General features: G+C 36.1%; 1 protein-coding gene across 15 annotated transcripts in view; it reads left to right on the top strand.

Moving 5' to 3' along the window:
- The window catches only part of TBL1XR1 (TBL1X/Y related 1), a 178,659-nt gene that overhangs the window by 128,064 nt on the left and 34,097 nt on the right, over nucleotides 1-16,498 (top strand). For 10 of the 15 annotated variants that reach the window (XM_057738142.1, XM_057738133.1, XM_057738138.1 and 7 more), the window contains one exon: nucleotides 10,547-10,649. The exons of the other annotated variants lie outside the window; for them this stretch is intronic. In XM_057738142.1, the coding sequence (XP_057594125.1) occupies nucleotides 10,592-10,649 (58 nt within the window). In that variant the 5' untranslated portion in view covers nucleotides 10,547-10,591. The remainder of the gene's footprint in view (nucleotides 1-10,546; nucleotides 10,650-16,498) is intronic. 15 annotated transcript variants of the gene reach the window in all.

Genomic DNA, 16,498 nt, shown 5'->3' with positions numbered 1-16,498 from the left:
TTCTTTATTACCCTGTCATTATGCCTTGACTACAATTTATTTAATCATTTAACGCATATTTATGGAGTCCATCCTTGAATCATATAGTTTTATATTTTAAAGGGATTTTAGAAGACATCTGTGTGAATAACCACTTTTTTTTTAATATGTTTGGGAAGTTACAGTCCACACTTGTGGACTGTGAGGCAGCTCATCAGTGGCCTTTGGGTGTGAAAAGAAATAGGGCTGTACTAATACCAGTTGAACTTAAAGTTGACTCATCATATGATGCATGCTAGTTTACTCTTCTCAGTCTAGAGAGCTTTGCTGAGACTCTTAAAATTGATTAATTGGGGTTCAAAGTTAGTGTTCCCTATCAAATCAACGACAGATGTTCTGTAAAAACAGTTCCTTGTTTTGTGAAAACCACAAGGTGTTGTAGGCTAAACAAAAAGGGGTGATGGATTGGAGTTTACACACAGGCCAAAGTTTGTAAACCCCTGATATAGATCACAGTTGAAACCAATGATTGACATTAGAAGTCTCAGTTTCTAATGAAAAATTGGTTTTGTATACCATTTGCCCATGCCTTTACGTAAGTCAGTGTTTATAAAGGATAGCTGGTCCTAATAAGCATCATGCACAGTAAGTACTTACATATTTCTTAATGAAGTAGACTCATTTGTTTTTCTCGTTCTTTAGTTCCTGGTGATGTCCCTCTGAGGTCTGAGAGTTTTAAAAAATCTTCTAATGCACTTGTAAGCCTATTAAAAAGTGCTTTATTAAAAATCACTGCTTGATCTGGTACTGTTAGCCTGCAAGGTTTACTTGTAATACTCGGTATACTTGTACTGACTCGAATTATTGAAGTTTAGGAGTGAAAGAGACTATCTGCTTCACGTTCCTCATTTCCTAGATGAGGAGACAGAGGCAACACAGAAGATTCATGTGATTTGTCTAAAATCATACAGAATACCAGAGATCTTATTTGTCTCTCATGTTATCTTTAATTTACATGAGAGCTCTGGATTCCAGTGGAAGAAGAAACGAAAAGTTTAGAAGTTTATCCCTTTTAAGTTATGCCTTAAATTCATAAGATTCACTAACTTTGTTGACCATTAATCTGATAACAGAACAAAGCAACAACAACCAAAAGAAAAAATTGTAACAGCACAAAAATTGCCTTATAACTACAGGCATACTTCAGAGATAATTGCAGATTTGGTTCCAGACCACCACAGTAAAACGAGTCACATGAATTCTTTTGGTTTCCCATGCATATAAAAGTGATGTTCGCACAATACTGTAGTGCAGTAAGTGTGTGACAATAGCATTATGTCCTAAAAAAGTAGCTACCTTAATTTAGAAGATACTGTATTGCTAATAAATACTAAGCATGATTTGACAATGTACAGTTGCCACAAACTTTCAATTTGTAAAAAACAAACAAAACACTTAAGGGCAATAAAACGAGGTATACCTGCGTTCAAAAAAAAGAGAAAAAAAAAGAAGAAATTAGCCTTTATGTAAAATATACATATTGCCAGGCACACTCTGAGGAAAATTATCTGAAAGGTGCTCATGTGCCAGAATTGGAAGGTAAAAGTCAGTGCTAGTGCCTGCTAGTCCCTTCACAAACTGTCTTATCTACCTATATTTTTTTTAATTGTATCTGTTTCTCTTGGATGGGGGGTGGGGTGGATACTATAGACTTTTCACTAGAACATTATATTCAGATTACTAAAGATACTCTTAAAAAGCTTACATAAGAAATGAGATAGAGCTAATTATTTTAAAAGGATATTTTCTCCAAAGTATGAATAAAAATTATCTCATGAGATTGGGTCTTTTAAAATATAGTTTAAATTTCGCATATATCTTAATGTCAAGAGTGGTAGAATTTTTGTTTTAAAGCAATACACAACTTTGCTTCTCTTTGGACTTAATATTTCAGGCATCCATGAAAAGACATCCTTAAAATGTTTGGCAAAGAAACCACGGTTGTAGTCCAGGGCTAATGCTCTATAAAAAGTACATATGCTGTTATTTTTCATTAATGCTTTTAAGAAATAAGCCAAATAATTTGGTTTTATTGTACTGGGTTTTATATTTTGTTTTAAATTTGGTTAGTATTAAAATAAGCTGAAGTACGTGTTTCTTTTAGAGCTTAATGTGTTCTCTTGAGGTTATCTATTTGTAAATCCTGATTTGTTGTATTTTACATATTACCAAAGTAGGTTTTGTAAACATGATTTTATTTAGTCTAATACAGTTTTGTGAAATCTTTTAAAATTTAGCATTGCATACGTTGGGAATGTATTTTATACATATTTTAAGCTATATTGCCAAAGACTTCAGAGCTGTCTGAAAATATACCTTTTCGTTGTACCATATTTTATGTACACAAAAGTGTTATTACCTAACATTAGTAAGATTTTAGTAACTGTTTTTAGTGAACTGGGAAATTAAGGGTAATGCATTTGTTTTTTGGTACTGTTTGTGAGACGGTTTCATGGGGAGTGGGGGGGGCAGGGAGGCATTGTGGGCAGAAGATTATGAAGGGTTAATGTCATCGTCTTTGACAGTCACAGGACATGTAATTCTTTCACAGACAGGGATAGGTTCCTAAAGATAGAGACAAATTTTCAGAAAGTTCACCCTAGCAATCGTGAACTTAACATCGATAATTTTAAAGGTCTCCAGTGAATGATCAAAGTTTTATGGAATTTGTGATGGGTAGGTATCAGTTTGCTAGGGCTGCCATAACACAGTACCACAGACTGGGTGGCTTGTAAAACAACAGACATTTATTTCCTCACAGTTCTGAAAGTTAGAAGCCCAAGATCGAGGTGGCAGCAGGTTTGGTTTCTCCTGAGGCCTCTCCGTGATTTGCAGGTGGTCGCTGTCTCCCTGCCTCCTCGCGTGCTCTTTCCTCTGCACACGCATTGCTGGTGTCTCTTCCTCCTCTTGAAACAAGACTAGTCATGTTGGGTTATAGTCACATTATTAAAGGTTCACCGTAACGGCTTCGTGTAATCACCTGCCATAGGACAGTACCACAGACTGGCTGGCTTATAAAACAGCAGAAGTTTATTTCCCCACGGTTCTGGAAGTTAGAACGTAATCACCTCTTTAAAGATCCCATCTCCAAATAAAGTCAGATTCTAAGAGACTGGAGGTTGGGCTTCAACAATGAATTCTAGAGGGGCACGGTTCAGCCCGTGAGGTGTAATAACCACCAGTGCCTTTGCTAGTGGATACATTGACTTAATTTCTCTCCTTGCTCTATTTCATTTCCCCTCCACACGCTTTGTTTTGTTTCGTTGTTGTTGTTGTTGTTAGTTGTCATAGTTTGATATTTTTGCATATTTTGATATTGTTGTGGTTTTAACAAGACAGTTTGATGATTTCCTATGATAAGCCATCAAGGTCGCATGGCAGTGGGTGACCTGTTACTCTACAGGCCGATTGAGAACTTATATCCAGTAAGTTTTGATACATGATTCTTCGTGAGTTTAGAAGCTGTTGTTTAGCAGGGTATTATAAACAGTGTGTTTGTGACTGTAGTGGCTGGCTGACCATTTAGGACTGCCAGTCATATCAAGGTCCATGTAAGCTGTGCCCTGATAACCAGTGCTGTACCTGGTCCTTGGCAATATATGTCATGGCTTGGAATTAGCAACTTCCTAGGATCTCCTAGTGCTAAGAATTTTGATTCTTTTTATAGTTATTACATTCTTCTACATTATACATTCCATACTTTTTTTTTCTTTGAGGAAAGTCAGTATAGTATTTGAATGACATTTCTGAATACAGCTATCTGTATATAGAAATGTAATTCTCATGAGTTAGTGCTCTTGCATTGAAATGAGGAAGATAATACTGAAGAAGAAATTATACAATGTGTATGCAGCCTAGCCCCATACATAGCATATAGCAGTTACTCAATAAATGCAGTCTCCTGTTTCACTTTCCCCATCATTCAAATTCAGGGAGAAGCAGTGTGCATACAGCTGGGAGCAAAGGCAGGTTGGTGCACTCCAGACATTTTCAATTAAAAGGGAAATTAGTTCTTCCAGTACTGTGCCTGTTAGAGAAACCTGGAAGCCACTCGCATTTTACATCCTTGGCCTGTCTGCACCCCCAGCCTCAGGGTGTATGCTCTCATGATTTTCTGTATTTTTTCTTATCCAAGTTGAAATTAATTGTTCTCTTTCTTCCCAACAACTTGTAAAGTCACAAGACCTGGCCCCGGTTTACATTATTTAACCATCTCTCCAGTTCCTGTCATAGTGCCTTATACATTGGAAGTGCTCATCCAGTTTTAACTGAGTGAATAAAATAGATCTGTCAGAAAAATAGTGCTTTAGTGCATTTTCCCTCCATAGGCTTTGCTGATTGCATGACCATTGTGGTGTTTACTTTTGTCCTTATCCCATCCCCACAAATGCGTCTCGTCAGCATTTGTTTGGGTTGGTTTACACCCAAAGTAATATAAGTAACTACAAGTTTGACTTTCCTCTATGAAGGGAGCAGAACCAGAGGTAACACTTTCCGTAAGCAGCGAATTGTGTTATACTCTGGAGCATTTCTGCTGGGATGTCCTCTGTTTTACTTCTAGTTTAACACACATAAAGTGTGACTCCCCAGAGGCCTGTGCGCTCTAGGCAGCCTATTTCTATAGGTAAGTCTTTCCACTGGATTCTTCCCCGGCCCCTTATCTCTAACTTTAGTCACTTTCTTGTTTTAAAACATCTCTTGGGTTGTCTGCTCTTTTTGGGTTGCAACTGACAAGTCTTTACTGGACTAGACGATAAAATTCATTTTTGACTTTAACCAAAATACAGTGGTAAATTAGCTTCAGGTAGTACTTGATCCAGTTGCACGACAGATAATGTCATCAAGGACACAGTCTCTCTTGTTCCTGCTCTGCCCTCCTGCTCTGCTTCTGTAATACATCTGTTCTAACCTCAGTCATGCACATTCATCCCAGGTTTCACATGGTGCCCTTGTTGCCTGCCTGCTCCTCTGAAAGCAGGAGGTTGACGTTCGTAGAAACCAGCACACGTCTTCTAGCGTTTCACTTACTGAGAGGCCTTGAGTTGGAACACGTGGGGTATGGCGTATGGAAGGCAGTAGTAGTATTGTCTTCCGCACATAGTGGCGGTGGATGCTGGAGAGGCAAGCCACAGCTGTCTTCATCTTGCTAGTTATAGCCAGTCCATATCTCAGCTGCTGAGTTCCAGAGTCGCCCCAGACATCCTTTCTGGTAGATGGGCTCCCAATATGTCAGTCTTCTTGGGCCCCTGTGGGGCATTAACATTTATTCGGAAAGGTATCCCAGCGTGTCCAAGGTTACATTGTTTGACAATTATTTGTTGATATTAAAACAATTGTTACTTTAATATGAGAGTTCTTTTAGCAGCTTTTAATATTGTTGCTCTTTTTTCAGCTATTAATAAACAAACAGCTGTGGGCAGTATTTGTAGATACTATATTTAAAGATACAATTTCTGTTTCCTCACAATCTTGGTAATATTGAGTATTATTTTTAAATGTTTGCTAATGTTATGGCCAACATGTTTTTGTTGTTGCTGTTGTTGCTTGTTATTGGTTAAGTTGAATATTTTCCTAATGTTTCAGCTGGAGGGGTCCTGAATTGTCTTTTGAGTGGCTCTAATCTGTTGGTATTCATTAAGAATCAGAATAGCTATTTATTCCCTTTGGTCCAATAATTTACTTGTAGGGACTTTTCCTCATCTTGAGGACTATTCATAAATGCACACCTACCAAAAAGATATGGAAGAAAAAACAACTTTAAGCATAAATATTCTTAATAGGAGTCTTAAAATAATGAAAATTTAGAATCATCTAAATGTTGAGCAAAGCAAAAATGAAACTAATGTGTCTGTTATGGGATAATACGCCACCACTGTGCATTTAGGGATAAATTATTTTTGTAAGATAAATTTTGATTGTACATTTGATTTTGGATCATGCATAGGGTTTTCAGATCTCTAAATAGTGTGTTGTAAGCAGGAGATTCAAGAATATCTTTATTTTTTTTCCCCTCTCTCTGTCCATAGCTTTTACAGTTTTTTTCAATCTTCTAAATTTAAAATAATGTGATTTAGGATCATAGTTGGGCCCTGGTATGCTCCAAAAATGGTATCAGAAAAGAATATGATATCTGTCCTATTTGAGGCCAAAGGCAGAAATACAATATCAGATGTGTAGAAGAACAAATGAGATGGTTAAATATTTGGAACAGTTATTATCCAGCGTGTGAATATTGAACTCAGTTTTGTGATGCTGAAAATGCCGTACATATTCAGTTGAAGGAATCATGGGTGAATTGCATTAGCAGTCCTGTTTTTGTAATATTTGCTAGATTATTGTCTATAAAGTCTTAAAGTAAAATATTTCATACTAAACATTTAAAATATTAAGTGTACTTTTAAATATAAACACGGCTAAGTATTGGTTAAGATTGTAATTTTTGTTTTTACTTCTGGCTACTTTGATATAGCTGTGGTTCTGAATTAAGTAATTGATTGTAACTGATGAGAGTTTTAAATAAAACCTTTTATGATTTTACAAGCTGTTTCTGAGAGGATAGAAAAGTACAAAGGTGTATAATTTTGTTTTAGAACTCAGTCATTTACTATTTAAGGATGAGTAAGTATGATCAGGCAGAATATATAAATAAATGCTTTGTGATTTTAGGATGTGTTAGTTTATTTTGGCTATCTTGTTTAATAGTCCATCAGCTCCTTGAGGGCAGGACTTGTTTTACACACAGTAACCTCTATCAGGCCTGACATGGAGGCCTATACCTGTTTGATATAGGGTAAAGATTGCATGAGTGTCTCACTGTTGTTTTGTGACCTTGATTAAAGATAGTTGTTCTGAAGAATACTGCAATGGAGGAGGAATGGAGGTGAGGTTTTTATGTGCGCTCTGAAAATCAGTGATAGCTAGTGTCTGAGTATCTGGTCTTCACCTGGGGCAGGTGAAGACTGCATCATGTTATAGATGTGTAAACAAACAAATCAAAATGGACCAGTTCTGCAAAGCTATATAGTGAGTCCATTAATGAAATGGTGGCATTTTCTCTAATTTTGTTTCCTGGCATACAGATATTTAAGGTGTTTTGAAAGTGAAAACTGAAATTTTCAAGCAGGGAATGCCTTAATGTTGGTTTGTTTGTTGGTTTGTTTTATTGGAGTATAATTGCTTTCCAGTGTTGTGTTAATTTCTGAAATGTTGTCTGATCTCCTGTTCTTTTCAGGTGTCCTTTTGATCTTAGAGTTTAGACAGACCAGTTTCATACCAAACCATATTTTAGAGTTAAGTATCTTTGAAAGTGGATTAACCCAGGTTTTTACAGTCTATGTAATTTTATTGCTACTGTGACTGAAACTTTTAATGCAGGATTGCATTAACTTTGCTTTTTTTTTTAAGGACACGTTTGTATGTTTCTCTTCACTGAAAAACTGTCAATTCTGCAAGGCTTGGGACAACTTTATTTAGTCTGTCTGTTCCTAGCTCTTAGCACAGTGCTTTGTCCATCCTAGGGGTATCCCTTTTATTAAGGAAAACAGTAATGTTCTTTCTCTCTGGGAGTATAAGATCTAGCTGAAGTAGGACTAGAGCTAGAATAACGCTTTTAAAATTTGAACAGTTTACCCCTTTCCCTTTAAAAGAATTTACTTTTGGTTACAGAACTAATCTGGTACCATGATCAATGTAATAAACCCATTCATAGCAGTTTGAACAGATAAGAACTTTCCTGTTCTTCATGTTTAGTATTTCTTGTCAACTTTAAAAAATATACCACCAATAATATGTATTTATTATGGGAATTTTTATAGACAATAATTCATATCTTTCTGGCTTGTTTTTCTTTGCCCTGGAATATATTAGGTGCTGCAGAAGCACCGCTGATCACTGCTTTTAAGTGGGACATTTCGGTGACCTTTGCTTATTGGAACCAGGCATTGTTGAAAATGTTTACATCTTAGGTACTTCAGTGCCATTCATTATTTGAATATTGGGCTGAATAATATATTAGAGAAAAAGAATATCTACTCTGTTTTCTTTACCAGTCTGTTTTACTAGTATTCCACCTAACCAATCTCACTTTGAGAAATCTTCTCTATCCTGCAGTGACTCATTGTTCCCCTGACAGACAGATCCCCGTGATTGGTCAAGTTGTGATTTAATTTCTTATAATGATACAGTGGGTGGAGGGGTTTTATTTTTTAAATCATTCAGTCAACAGGCTTTCAGAATTGACTATCGAGTACCTATTACGTGTGCCAAGCACATTATTACACATCACTTTGGGTCAGGATAGAACTGAGCAGGATATCCTGTGGAGCACAGATCATCCACTATGCCACAGGGACATCTAGGCACAGTGTCTTGAGCCACAATTATCACAGGAGTATTTACCTTTATCATTCTGTTAAGTGTGATTATGTGTGTATCACATCCAGGTGATTAATTATACTATTTGAGTTAAATGGCGGGGTGGGGGTGGGGGGCTTTTTCTTCACATGAAGGTAGATATTTATTTTGGATATCTTGTTTAATAGTCCATCAGCTCCTTGAGGGCAGGACTTGTTTTACACACAGTAACCTCTATCAGGCCTGACATGGAGGCCTGTACCTGTTTGATATAGGGTAAAGATTGCATGAGTGTCTTACTGTTGTTTTGTGACCTTGTTTAAAGATAGTTGTTCTGAAAGATACTATAATGGAGGAGGAATGGTTTACTTTTCCTGCAGGGTTTCTCATTCACAGTAAAGAAGTACTACCCATCCAGATGTCCTAAAAGAAACCTTTGATTCTTCCCTTTTCCCCACCTCTGTGTCCAATCAATCACCTTGAGTCTACTTCCTAAGTATCTTTGGCATCCTAGTATTTCTCTTCGGCTCCACTGCCACAGTCCAGGTTTTAGTCTTCTCCCAGGTTACTCCAGCATCCTCCTAACTTGGCTCCCTTTCCTCAGTCCAGTTTCCTTCTAGTCTGTTCTTCCTATTAGAATTCAGGATGATCTTTTTTAAAAAGTAAGTACAGTCATCCCCCCGCCCTGCTTAAAACCTTTGAGGGCATTAATTTTCTCTTCAGGGATGCTTGCAAGGCCCCTCTCAAGCCTTCCTTCATGTTTCGCTTCTTTTTCTTCACCCAGCGCTGGCACCCACTGACTGCTCACTGGATTGCTTCTGTTCCTTGCCTTCCCCGATATTCACGCTCTCACTCTCCTCCTGTCGACCCTTCAGGTCTGAACACTGGAGGCACTTCCTCCGAGAAATATTCTCAGACTACTCAGTTTGGTTAGGGTTTCCTCTGGGTCTGTCCATTGGGGAATTTGTTATCTTGTCTGTCTTGCTTTTTTTCTGAGATAAGCTTGATGAGTGTTTAGTCACCAGGTTTTCTGCAATTTACAGCAGTAGCAGTTCCTGTCAAGTGCTTGTTAATTTGTGATTTTTAAGTATACTGTTAACCCTGCACCATTAGAGATCCATGATGCGGCAGGAGAATTAGTGAGGCCCATGATTAGATACCCTTTTATACCGAATAGATGTTCATACATCCTTTTTTTAAACAAGGGACCAAGAAGCTATAGTCTGTGGGCCAAATCTGGCCCACTAACCTTTTATAAGGACCACAAACTATGAAAGGTTTTTAAGTTTTTTAGTGCTGAAAAAGAAATCAAAAGAAAAATATTTTACGACACACCAATACCATATGAAATTCAAATTTTAGTGTTGATAAATTAAGTTTTATTGGAACATGGCCATACTTGTTTGTGTGCCGTTGCTGCTTTTGTACTACAACTGCAGATTTGAGTAGTTGTAACAGTGACTATATGATTGGTAAAGCCTCACCTACTCACTGTTGGGCTCTGTACAGAAGACGTTTGCTGAGCTTTTCTTTAAATCCTTTCTGTGACATGAGAACGGTTACGTATAATTAGGACCTATTTAAGTTGTCTCAGTTTCCTTCTTTCCCTCCTTCTGAAAGTATAATTTGAGTTTTCAAAACTGTATTCTAACCCCCCTGCCTTATACATTCCTAGAGCTTTTTGAAACTTGAACATTGCAGATTTCATGTTGAGAAAATAGAGACTTCAAATTCTACTGAATTATGTGGAAACCAGCATGGGTGGCTCATCCCCCATCCGGTAGTCTAAAATCAGTCTTTTCCTAAATAAATAATACTCTGGTTTTTAAAATATACTGTTTTTTACAGTTAAGGAGACAAAAGGAACAACTTTTTATGCTATTTGATATAATTGTTAAAATATGATGCTAAAAGCCCTTTTGTAAATTTTGAATCATTTTTGCCAATATGTTGCAGAAAGAGAGACCCAGCCGTGTTTTGGTGTATAATCTATTACTAACTATTGGAAGTAACTTTGCTAGGGTTTATTAATAGGCAATATCGAACCTTCATTTTATATTACTTAATAAAATCAAATGGTTTTTACAACATTGTTTACATTTTGTTTAAAATATTTTATTGAGAAAATACTTAATTAACTTTGTTTTATTTTTAGGGTTATATCCTGTGTTGTGACCTCATGGTTTAAGTGGGAATAAAGATGAGTATAAGCAGTGATGAGGTCAACTTCTTGGTATATAGATACTTGCAAGAGTCAGGTGAGTACTTTCATAAAGTAAATAGGCCTCAAATTATTTTAATATTCTCAAAATAACCTTTTATGCATTTGAAATTTGTACCAGTCCAAACTGTTGAACTTTGTATGTTTCCTTAATGTCTGGACTGCCATTTTAAAGCTATGTGTTACTGCATGGTTTAACTCTCTGACTCTTTCAAATATGTTGGAATCATCTCAGGCAAATATTTGTAACAAGTGGTTTGGCTTTCACTGTTCAAAGACCATTTTTATAATTTATAATGAAGTGAGATTATTGCACACGGTTGATAGGAACATATAAATTCTCAGATACCATCAATTTGATAATATATTTTCAGAATCCTCAGGTTAATGTTACTGGTCCTTATTGTAGTTAGCATTTCAAGAGCTAAATTAGTCGTATTTTTTCATAATGCTTTCATAGGTGTCATCCCAATTGATTAAATGTGTCTTTGACCTGAATTTTATCAATACTAATGTATTTCATTGGGGGTTGATTAGTAAATACAAATCATTGAAAGTCATTTGTAATGAATATTAAGTAAGTCAGTGATCTCCAGGTTTTCTAAACAGATTAAGAAGTGTTGTCATAAAACAGAAGGAAAACTACAAGGGAAAATGTGGGATGGATTAAGGCGGGAAAATGTAAAAGTAGAAGGAAAAACTTGGGTTGAATGGGACATAGCATGGTGGAAAAGATTGCAATGGTAAGTTAGGTTGTTAACATGAGATTGAATCATTTGGTGGTTGAAAAAAATGCTGGAGAGGTTGAATTTTAGAAATTATAGCTTCAAGTTATTGGGATGTTTAGTAAGGTAAAGTTTGGTATAATTTCAGTAGTCACTTTTGAGGGGGGATGGAAGGAAAAAGAGGAGGCTATTGAGTCTTCAGTTTTGGTTTGAAACTCCAGTTATTCTTCTTATAGGGCTTAGTTAATTGTTTTTTCTTATGCATGGAATGCAAACAAGGCCTTAGATCTTAATTCTCTGCTTGTTGAAATATTCCCAGCTGCACTCCAGTTCTGAGCTTTTCTCTTAGGCAGGGGTTTTCTACTCCCAAGCACCGTCACTGCTCCTCTCTGGCTTGAAATAGCTGAGAAAATTACGTTCAGCAAGGGCCGAGAGGGAAAAGAAGAAATAAAGTAACCAAGAATGCAGAATAACTTCTTAAGAAGCTTTAAAATGAATAGATCTTGTTTTCTTTTGTTTTCAATTGGTATACTGGTATTGAAGGCAGATCCAAAGAGGACATCCATGGAATATTTTACATAGCATAATGATTGATGAAGTGGAAAAGGTAGTGACGGAATGACTGTTACATATATAACATGTATGCTCACATTTGGATATTGTTATATAGTACTTTGGATGATAATGGAGGGAATTTGTTGGGTTAAAAAGAACTGTGCTTTTTCTCTGCCTTTGAATCTGACCTCCAGTTAAGCCAGAGCTTTGAGACCTTAGACACTAAAGCAAAAAACAGTGTGAAGTGTCAGTGGATATGAAATATATTGTAATGGCTGGTAAATGTGTTGTAAAAGCAACTTTTTAGGTTCAACCATATGAAACTACTGTTTCTAGAAATGAGAAACAGTTGAATAGCTCAGCAGCATCCTGTGGTTCAGCCTATGCTAAGGTGAAGTTAGAGATATGAATGAACACTCAAGTCTTATTTCCAAACAGAAGCCGGCGGATTGATGTTTTATGTCGCTTGTAGAAAATACAGCAAGTAAAAGGGACAGTAAAATAATACTCTGGATTAATTTCTGAAAGAGTGCCCGGTGATTCAGTATTATCAAAAGTCTTAAAGTTGCTTATGTTCTCAGAGAAAGTGTTTTTAAATTTCATGTTTTAAGGTATTTTATGTTGCAGTAAACATGAAGGAAAAATAATATTTTTTTTAAAAACTTTGTGTGGTAGGTGGTCTAATATTTTTATATTAAATCTGTGTAATTATTAACTGTGTTCCTAGCTGTGCTTTGTGTATTCTTTAGAAAACTTTATAGTTTGCAGTGTACTGGTGATGAAGTATGATGTAAAGCCACATCTCTAAAACTGTGAACACTAGTCCCTTGATAAAGTTGGTAACTTCCTATTTACATTATGATTTATAGGGGAAAGTCAGACTACCCTGATGACATTTTGACTTATGGCAGTTTTTCTAGGAATGCAACTTGCCATAAATTTAAGAACCACCTATACCAGAGTTCAGAAACGCGATCCTCTGACCACACCTGCGTCAGAATCACTTAGAAACGGCGATTGGGACCCCAGAATCTGCATTTTACAAATGCTCCAGGTGGTTCTTAGGCACAGTTAAGTGTGGAAGCCACTGGTCTGTATTAGTTGTAAGACAATTAAAAGGTGATGCACATTCACAGTATCTTGAAAGAAGAATTATATTTAGTAACTATTTCAGATAAAGTAGAAAACCTGAAATGTACGCATTGAGATTTGGAGTGTGAGAATATCTCCGAAAGAGGGAGCTGACCCTAAGTAGTGTATTTTTACTTGTAGGCAATATTTAGCAAGAATGATTAGGCATGTTTATGACATAAGGATACCATGCGACATTCATTTGAAATTACTTCCAGAAGTAAGAGATAGGAAAGAGTTTCAGAAACATCCATCAACTCAGGATAGGTTTCAGGTAGAGCTCAGAATCTAACCCATCTTAACACTTGCCACTTATGACTCTGATCGCTAATTACACGTAAAAGTGGCCGTTTTTGTAGTGGATTGTGTTTTTTGGAATCACCTAATCCAATAATTCCTTCTCTGGGTTGTTTTGGGGATTCAGCATTTATTTATCACTGTAACTTAAAAGACTTTCATACCCTTACAGAGAATTAGTTGTTAAATAACTAAGAAACACGATATAAATTACTTTCAGGCGATAATTTCTCTTCACAGATTTAAAACAATGCAGAAGAAACTAGAATCTGCCTTCCCTCGGAAAGAGTACTGAATTGGATTAGGAGATAGAAAGAAAAGAAATATTACAGCAAAGAAAGTATCTGTGCAAAGACATTGGAAGGGCTGGTTTGTAAAGACCTGCCATAAAGGAAAATAAAATTTCCTTCTTATCTCATTATCTGAAGACGTTCTCAGTCAGAAAGTTCAAAAACACCTTATGAAAGTTTTGTTCTTTTTGATAAATGTATGATTTAGAAATAATATTTTTAGTAAGAACTTCTAATATTTGTTTTCTGCAGTGTTTAATGTTGACTAGACAGAGGGAATACGATTACTTAACTTGTTTGAATCTTAAGTACTTCGTACTACGTGCTAAATCTATTGTGACTATCACCAGCACTAGGAAATATTACCTGTTAAAAGTACTTCCCCCACCCCCAGCTGCATAACTTCTCAGAGCTCCCATTTTCTCACTCATAAAATCTGTTACTGAAAGGAGCTGTAGCGTGATATTCAGCCTCAAATGTTGTATAAACTTGTTTGAAATAAGCCATCCTTCCCTACGTATTAAAACTGAGAAAAGTTTATCTTTTTTGTCTTTCTTATTTTTATCTCTAGAACGGTCACCCTAAGCTTATTACTTTGGTCATCGCCATTGTGCACTGCTATGCACTAGACTTTCCATAGTTAATAAATATTTCCCGGGGAATGAAATTTGTTATTTTTTTTCCTTTTGCGATGACTTGGAAATTGAGTGTACTTGACAGGTGTACTGTAAGTAAGGATGGATTTGATTCAGCGTGCTCCCTTTAATTAGCAACCACCCAAGGGCGTTAAGAATTTGATTGCCCTAATAACTCATATCTAGCAGCCATGTGCAGAATCAGTACTAAGTGGTATATACTATAGTTAGTTGTGTATAACAGAACCTGATGTTGTGTTAATTTTAGAAGAGTTAAGCTGGTTTGGATCTTTTAAATTTTCCTTCCCCCACCTGCTCCCCCTTTGCATCACTTGGCTGGCCTGTAGTTATTCACAGGTTTAGTTTATTTTTTTCTAAAGAAATTGTTTTTGGCAATTGTTTGTGAACTTCATGGCATCCGTTTTTCTTATTGCTTTGTATAAGATGAAATTTTATTTTGCATACGTTGTGTATTTGATTTGGGGGAGAATGCTTGATTCTGTTACATGTTTGGGAGCTGAGTAACATTTGTGATGAACTTGAATGTTGAACGCTATGAAACAGTTGCATCTTATGATTGAAAACTAACTGGAAAATGCAAAAACAACATGTCCTTGTTACTGAGTCATTTTCTGGATTGTGATTCCGAATACTGTTATTTTTAAAAATCCTCATGTTTTTGGAACCAAGGTTCATCTTGCCATATAGTCTCCATTTATGAGGTGATGATATACGTAGGCTTAAAGCATTCGCTTCATGAAAGATCATCTTGTCTCCTGCATCCCACTTCTGTCTACTGTTTTCTAATCTTTCAAAGACATGTTGCATCTCCCAGGAAATAGGCCTTACGCCACACCACTTCTTCTGACATGATGCTTACTTAAGATGTTATATTTGTTTATAAGATCACACATCAAGCACACACTTAATTTGGAAATCTAAACATGATCATAGTGGGCACAAACTAACCTGAATGTTTATGTATCACATTAAGGTTCTGTCATATAACACCGAACAGCTCATTCATTTGCCTTTTTTATTTAATGGTTTTGTATGAACCCCTACAATGGCCAGTAAGATATCAGCAGTCAGATGACAGTGTGTTTCTCTTGACTCAGATTGTAGCTGGGCTAGATCGACACCCCTCATACATATCCCCCGCTGGCGCCATTTATAAAGAGATTTTCACAGCAGGCTGGATGGAGTTAGGTTAACCTGGCTGTCAGTAATGTGCCTCTAGCCGTGGAGAACTGGGGTGAGGGGAGCTCAGCCTCTGGTATGTCCACCATGAGCCCTTCTTTGAATTTTTATGAGTAGATGGTCAGTTACAAAAGTGCAAGTAGGTATATAGTTTTGCTTTAAAATAAAATAATAAAATAAAATAGTAATAACATTGATTTGACACATAGAGTTGTTGTACACATGACTATAGCAATAAACAGCAAGCAGCTGGCGTAAATGCTGGTAATTACTGTACTTTTATACTTCCAAATCAGTTTTTCTCCTCTTTTTTGTAAGCTGAATGACTATTTTTTGCTGATAAAGGAAATTCCTATTACACATTCCTACTGACATACTTGTTAAAAGACAAAGGTCCTTTAATAGTTGCCAAACAGAGAACTTGTTCAATCTTCATAGTAATCTTTTTGTTTTTTTCAGGAAAGCCATCGCAGCAACGGTATAAGGAAACATATAAATTGCTGGCGGCATTATAAATTTGTACAGGTTTTTGGAAAATCAGTTTTGCAATCATGAAATTCCTTTAAAATGCTGATGTCCCCTTCAGCTTTTGAGGGAATCCATCCTAAGTAGAAAAACATAGATATACATGGCAAAAGCCTATACACATAGCTATTTGAGCTAAGAGTCTTTTTAAATTGTGAACATTGGGAAAGTCCAAATATCCAGCCATAGGATGAATAATTTACTAGCTGAGTACATTTATTGGCTGAATATTATGATAAATTATTTCAGAAAATATAATTCATATAAAATACTCATAGTTTTATATATATACATATATATATATATATTTTAAAGGGCAGAATTAGGGCACAAAACTGTATAGCCAGTATATTGTGCTGGCAAGAAGGAAATAAAAAATTTTAACAGTTGTATTTGGGTTTTAGTGTTGTAATTTTTTTTTTCTTCTTCATTTCTTTCTTTATTAATAACACTGTTTTTTAAAAAATAAGTGCTAGGTCTAACTCTTCAAAAATACCAGGTCCCCTATAGAATTTTCTCCTCTACTTC

Source organism: Hippopotamus amphibius, chromosome 6 (genome assembly GCF_030028045.1).
Source record: "Hippopotamus amphibius kiboko isolate mHipAmp2 chromosome 6, mHipAmp2.hap2, whole genome shotgun sequence".
NCBI classification, from domain to species: domain Eukaryota; kingdom Metazoa; phylum Chordata; class Mammalia; order Artiodactyla; family Hippopotamidae; genus Hippopotamus; species Hippopotamus amphibius.
This window is presented reverse-complemented; position numbering and strand designations above follow the sequence as displayed.